At 39.6% G+C, this 6,853-nt stretch overlaps 1 protein-coding gene across 1 annotated transcript in view; it reads left to right on the top strand.

Moving 5' to 3' along the window:
* The window catches only part of LOC103618300 (secretory carrier-associated membrane protein 1), a 95,567-nt gene that overhangs the window by 62,913 nt on the left and 25,801 nt on the right, over positions 1-6,853 (top strand). Inside the window, exon 5 of the mRNA XM_008636686.1 lies at positions 1,986-2,145. Coding sequence (XP_008634908.1) covers positions 1,986-2,145 — 160 coding nt within the window. The remainder of the gene's footprint in view (positions 1-1,985; positions 2,146-6,853) is intronic.

Here is a 6,853-nt window from a genome sequence, read left to right as displayed (position 1 = left end):
CCTTTTACAATAAACCGACTGTGTCCCAAGACCTGCCTATAGAGATCTCTCGTCTCCATCCGTCCGACCGAACCCGTCAGTAACCTACAAATACTCTATTTTATCCTGGTCTACAAGGATAGAAACTGTCCTCTGATATAGCAAAATCACTTCTGAATCACTGGTTGTCACTGAACAAAGACAGAAATTCATGTTAATCTTCTGACAGAACTAACTTTTGTGCCTGTAACGATCCCGTTATTAATGTTCTTAGAAATGCCTCTGCCCAAATTAAGGTGCAAACGAGACCATATGGCAATGTCGATATATGGGTTTGATTTGATAGTAAATATGAGAGAGAGAGAGAGAGAAAGAGAAAGAAATAGAAAAGAGGTGGGAGGGACAGAAAGAGAGTGACAGAAACAGAATAAGGAAAATATCACCATCTGTGGATCCCAACGATGTTCTGTTGATCCTCTCCAGCTGGTTTTCTTGGTGGTGAGGGTCCCCCCAAAAAGCATAGAATCCATTGGGTTAATATACGTTCAGGCTAGGTAGGAAAACCCAGGCACCTCCCTGGTGGGGGGAGTTTGCCATTGTCTCTTACAACAGACTCTGGGTTTGTTGTATCACATGCAATCCTGTGGTGCAAGGCTTCAGGAATGACTCTGGGGAGCACTTCGGGGGATCTTTGATGGATTATGACACCCCCTCAGCTGCCTCTCATGTGAATGTCCCGTCAATGTGGCCTGTGGGGTTGGGGGTTCCACAGCCGGGCCAGTTTGTGTAAGGGAGCATGGGTGTTCACTGCCTCTGACGAAAGGTTACACCCGAAACCTCCTCCCCCTTGTTTTGGGGGAAGGGGGGGGGGAGAGTCTGTGTAAACCTGGCTTCTTTGGGCTGTGGTCTCCCCTACCCCAAACTCAGCCAGGGAAGAATTTCTGCTGCGTTTGGCTTTCCTGTGGATGCATTCTTCTCCCTCAGCCTTTTTTGTTTTACCCTAGATCTGAGGTGATTAAACAATAGTGTGTACTCTTTATCTTATCTAGGCAGCTTAATTCACAGTCCAAAGTTCTTCAGGGAGTCTTCTGTGGTTGTAGCTTCTTTATACAGTCTTTGCTATAATGGGCAAAACTTCATAACAATGTTTAAGGCATGAACCATTTCAGTCCCTGACAGTGCCAGATAGCATGAAAGTAGTAGTTGTAATGTTGCTTACTACTGTTGTATTTTTTTTTGTTCCAAGAGGTAAATATATTTGAAATAAACTATGAGGTTGTAATGCCAATGCATTTTCTTTAGTAGAAATTCAGTAGTTAACCTGTAACAAGGTCTGCCAATGCAAAAATGTCAGTATTGAGCTAAGAGCTGAGAACCAAAAAAGCAGATGTTTAGGACCAATATTATAAGAAATATTTGAGTATTCAATATGTATTAAAGGATTTAGAACAGCTTCTTGCAGATCTTGTTTTACTGAGAAGCATTTTTACTTAGCTGATTTTTTTGCTCTATTACATGTAAGACAAAGAGCTTTTCATTAAAAGCAGGGGTTTTTTTTGGAAAATTTTTCTTTTGTATTGTATTATTAAGGGTGACAGTCCTGCACTGATTTACTTGCCTGATTGTAAGAGAAAACAAATAACTAGCATTTTTAAAAAGTACAAATATCCGGTAATTACTGTAGAAGTATCAGTTACTGCAGCTGTAGAAGCCTCTTTTTTCATCATTTTAGGTTTGAAAATATTTTATGACAGATTTTTTTCCTTGCTATACACCTGATATTACTTGAATTTTCATGTTCACTACTTTTAGTTGTGAATATTTACTTTAACCTGAAACTTAGAAAACTATAAAAATCAGCATATTACTGAGAGAGGATATTGATTTATTGTCAGCATGCTTATGTTTTGTTTAAAAATACAGTTTAAGTATTACTTTGACAATTGTAATAATTTATTATATGAACATAATTTAATTAAGATTTTTCTTTGCTTATGCTTCTACAGTCCATACAGTGACACTGTTTCTTAATATCTTTGGATGTTTGGCCTGGTTTTACATTGATGCTACACGAGGGGTTGATTTTGGATTGAGTATCCTCTGGTTCTTGCTTTTTACCCCTTGTTCTTTTGTCTGCTGGTACAGACCACTTTATGGAGCTTTCAGGTAAGAACTTCAGCTTGATTTAAAATCTTTAAAAAAAATACTTCACTTGTTGAAATGCATTGACATTCCAGAATTTGTTCGTTTATCATTAAGATAATCCTTCACTGTAATTTCATTAGAAACAAGTAGAACATTTACCATTAATTCAATTGCTGTATCTGAAATGCTGAATATCACAGAATATCCTTTAAAATATTTTAAAACCATTAGCTCCTGAGAGCACTGAAGGTCCAGGACTGCACCTGAAATGCTTGTACATCAATTCACACAGTATGAGAAACAAGCAAGGTTAACTGGAAGCATCAGCTCCCAGAGCTATATCATTGGTATTAGTGGGACTTGGTGGAATGAGCCCCACAACTGGGCTCCTGGAATGGAGAGCTACAGGCTGTTCAGGAGGGATAAGCAGAGCAGGCCAGGTGGAGGAATTGCATTGTATGTAAGGGAGAGGTTTGATTGTACAGCCCTTAGGGTTAGGGATGATGTGGTTGAGACCCTCTGGGTGAGGAGTAGGGGGATGGAAAACAAAGGAGATGTAGTGGGTGTCTACTAACAATTGCCTAGCCAGGATGATAGCAGTGATGAGTTATTCTATAGGCAATTAAGAGAAATCTTTGGATTGGTAGCCCTTGTCCTTATGAGGAGATTTCAACTTCCCAGACGTCAACTGGGAATACCATATTGCTGTGACAAGCAAGGATGGGAAATTCCTGAAGTTTGTGAAAGAACTTTTTAACACAAGGACTCAGGGAGCCCACTAGGAAAGATACCCTCCTGGACTTGTTTGTGAATAGAGAAGGACTCATGGAAGATGTGATGGCTGGTGGTTGTCTTGGCCACAGTGACCATGAAATGGTTGAGTTTAAAATTTTCAGTGTAATGAGAAAAATGGTCAGCAGAATTCTAAGCTATTCAGGGAGCTACCTAGCAGAGTACCCTGATTTTGAGGGCTTATGGGTCTGCAAGTGTTGGTCAGTTTTTAAGAACTATCTTTTAAAAGTGCAGGAGCAGGCAATTCCATTGTGTCAAAAGCCAAGCAAGTGAGGCAGAAGAACAGGGAGCTCCTTGTGGAACTCAGGAGGAAAAAGAAATTGTATGATCTCTGGAAGAAAGGTCAGGCTTAGCAGCAAAATTACCCAGCCATGGTTCTCATATGCAGGGAGAGGACATGAAATGCCAAAGCTGAGCTAGAATTGAAACTGGGTAGTGTTTTGTCAGACAAGAAGGGCTTTTTAAAGTACGTGAATAGCAAGAGGAGGGCTAAAGAAAACATTGGACTGCTACTTGATGATGATGGTCACTGTAATAGGGATAAAGAAAAAGCAGAGGCATAAAATGCTTTTTTTTGTCTCAGTCTTTAATAATACTGAGTCAGAGGACCGTGAGTGTGGTAACACTAACTTTCCATTTGTGGACACTGAAATTGTAAGGGACCAGCTGCATCAGTTGAATGTTCATAAGTCTGTGGGGCCTGATGGGGTCTGTGGGGCTCTGATCCACGGTATTGAAGGAGCTAGCAAAGGTTATGGCAGGATCCCTCTCAATAATCTACTAAACATCTTGGGAGTCTGGGGAGGTACCCCCTGACTGGAAGCTAGACAATGCTATTCCAATTTACAAAAATGGCATGAGAGAAGACCCAGGGAACTGCAGATCTGTTAGTCTAACCTCAGTTCCTGGAAAAATTGTGGAGAAGGTCATACTGGGTGCTGCTGAAAGGTATTTAAAGAACAATGCAATCATCAGGCACAGTCAACATGGGTTCACAAAGGGAAATTCCTGTTTAACTAATTTGGTATCTTTCTATGATAAATGTCACTTGCCTAGTAGATGAAAGGAAGGCAGTGGATGTAGTTTTTCTCGATTTTAGTAAGGCCTTTGATACTGTCCCTCACAGTGTCCTTCTGGACAAGTTGTCCAACTGTGGGATGAGCAGGTTCACGGTGTGCTGGGTGAAGAACTGGTTGAAGGGCAGAGCTCAAAGGTTTGTAGTGAATGGAACTACATCTGCCTGGTGACTATTCACTAGCAGTATTCCTCAGGGTTCAATTCTAAAGCCGGTTGGTCCTGTTCAATATTTTTATCAATGATCTGGATGCAGGAGTTGAATGCACCATTAGCAAGTTTGCTGATGATACAAAACTGAGAGGTACTGTTTGCTCTCTTGAGGGGCAATAGGCCTTGCAGAGGGATCTATATAGGTTGGAGCACCGGGCAACCATCAGTGGCATGAAATTTAACAAGTCCAAGTTCCAGATCCTGCACCTGGGACAGAGTCATGCTGGGCACAAGTATAGATTGGGAGAGGAGTGGCTGGAGAGCAGCCCTGCAGAAAGGGATCTGGGGGTGCTGATCAGCAGCAGGCTCAGTATAAGTCAGCAGTGAGCCCCGGCAGCCAAGAGGGCAAACCCCATCCTGGGGGACATCAAACGCAGTAGAACCAGTTGGTCAAAAGAGGTGATGATCCTGCTGTATTCAGTGCTGGTGTGGCCTTACCTTGAGTACTGTGTGCAGTTCTGGGCCCCACAACTTAAGAAGGATGTGAAAGTCCTTGAATGCATCCAGAGAAGGGCAACCAAGCTGGTGAAAGGGCTGGAAGGAATGTCCTGTGAGGAGCAGCTGAGGACACTGGGTTTGTCTAGTTTGGAGAAAAGGAAGCTGAGGGGTGACCTCATGGCTCTCTACAGCTTCCTGGGGAGGGGAAGTGGAGAGGGAGGTGCTGAGCTCTTTTCCCTGGGATCCAGTGACAGGACGCATGGGAATGGTTCAAAGCTGGGGCAGGGGAGGTTCACACTTGACAGTAGGAAGCATTTCTTTATTGAGAGGGTGGTCAGGCACTGGAACAGGCTTCCTAGAGAGATGGTTGATGCCCCAAGCCTGTCAGTGCTCAAGAGGCATTTGGACAATGCCCTTAATAACATGCTTTAACTTTTGGTCAGCCCTGAAGTGGTCAGGCAGTTGGACTGGACGATCATTGTAGGTCCCTTCCAACTGAAAATATTCTGTTCAATTCTATTTATAGTTTCTACCATTGACATAGTACTTGTAGGAAATATTTAATTTTGTATTGAGCTGATAACAGTTTTAAGGAAAATTCTCATGAAATCTGTATCCCTTCATGGGCAGGTTAATAGTTAAGGGTGTCTTCAATAGATGGCTTCCTGAATGAACTTCATAAAACTCTAGACTTAAAAAATCTTATGTTGCTAAGTGACCTGTAGTGTCTGTAATTGAAGTAGGCTGATATTCTTAAAAATGAGTAGATCAGGTATATATTAATTAACTTCCAGTATTTTTCCTAGATTTTAGCAATCTGGATTTTGAAAAACTTCACAAACTTGACATGTGGTATCTTAGTCTTGAAAAACAGAATGGTTGGTTTGAATGCAAAATTGAACTTTTTTTGGGTGAAAATCAGCATGTAGAGAGTCTAAATTCCCATACTCTCGGTGTATTTTTTTAAAATTTCCTTTTCAGATTGAAATGAATCAGGATATTCTCAGTTTAAATGCACTAATTTTTTTTAGAGATAGACTGATAGCCATAAATTGCAGTTGAGCATAACCTTTAGACTAAATTAGATGTTTCTTTTTGCTAGCCAAGAAGATATTGCTGTACCTACACATCTTTGAGGAATCGTATTGTCTAACTTACATTTGCTTGTACACTAAATTCTTACACCCTTAAGGCTAAAACATGAGAAGAGTAATTTACTAGTCTAACTTTTGTTGATGACTTTGGTTACAATGTTGGTACAAATTGAGATAAATTAAAAATACAGATAGTTGCCAGTATTTTAAAATGATAGTATTTAATTTTCATCATAAATATTGCATGTTCTCTCTTAGTAGTGTTCTTTTATATGAAATTATTATTCCTGATTTGGTGGAGTTCGGTGTCATGTTATCTTTCAGGGTTTTAGATTTAGTAAATCCTTAGCATTTCTTAGTGAATATTTATTGTTTGGAAAAGGAAAACTACTACTTGCATATTCAATTTTCAATCATTTGTTCAGCTGAAATAGGGTGAACTTGTTGAATAAATGGAAATTAACAAATTCCCTTCTGCAGAAAGACCTATTACTGCCAAATTCTTGTTCAGTGACTTAAGTGATCTTTAGTTCCTTTAGAAATTTGGTAGAAAGCATATCATGCGGTCATTAGTTTTCATAGTAATACATTGAGGTCTTTGAGATTCTGCCTGTATGTTTTTATTTGGGGATTTTTTACAGGCTAACATTTTAGCAATTTAAACAGCAAACATATCTTGTATATTTTGTTTTGAAACAACAACTGCTTCAGTATTCTGATCTGCATTGTTACAGTAATTCCATATTAGTTTTTATTGCTTCTTACAAGTAAAATATTTTCTTCCCATCATGCACTGTGAACTTTAGTCTAAAAGTAGAGTGGACTTCTGTTCTTTATGCATTGTAGCACAAGTTGTATGTTTAGTCTAAGAGACCCTGCTGTGTGCTGAACAGAACACTAAGGAATAGTATCTTGCTGTTATTCTCACCTCTGTGAGAGGTGCAAGTGGCAAAAGTACTATATTGAAGTAGCAACAGCTCTTATAAATAAACATTTTACAAAACCACAGAATTACTGGTATTTCAAGTCACCATCAATAAATTATAAAAGCACTTTTCCTTTAGTTAATGCAGAAAAAAATTTAGATTGGTACTACAATATTTGTAAAAAGTAATAAA

This window comes from Corvus brachyrhynchos, unplaced genomic scaffold (assembly GCF_000691975.1).
Source record: "Corvus brachyrhynchos isolate BGI_N302 unplaced genomic scaffold, ASM69197v1 scaffold81, whole genome shotgun sequence".
NCBI classification, from domain to species: domain Eukaryota; kingdom Metazoa; phylum Chordata; class Aves; order Passeriformes; family Corvidae; genus Corvus; species Corvus brachyrhynchos.
Note: the sequence above shows the minus strand (reverse complement) of the source record. Positions and strands in the feature narration are given on the sequence as shown.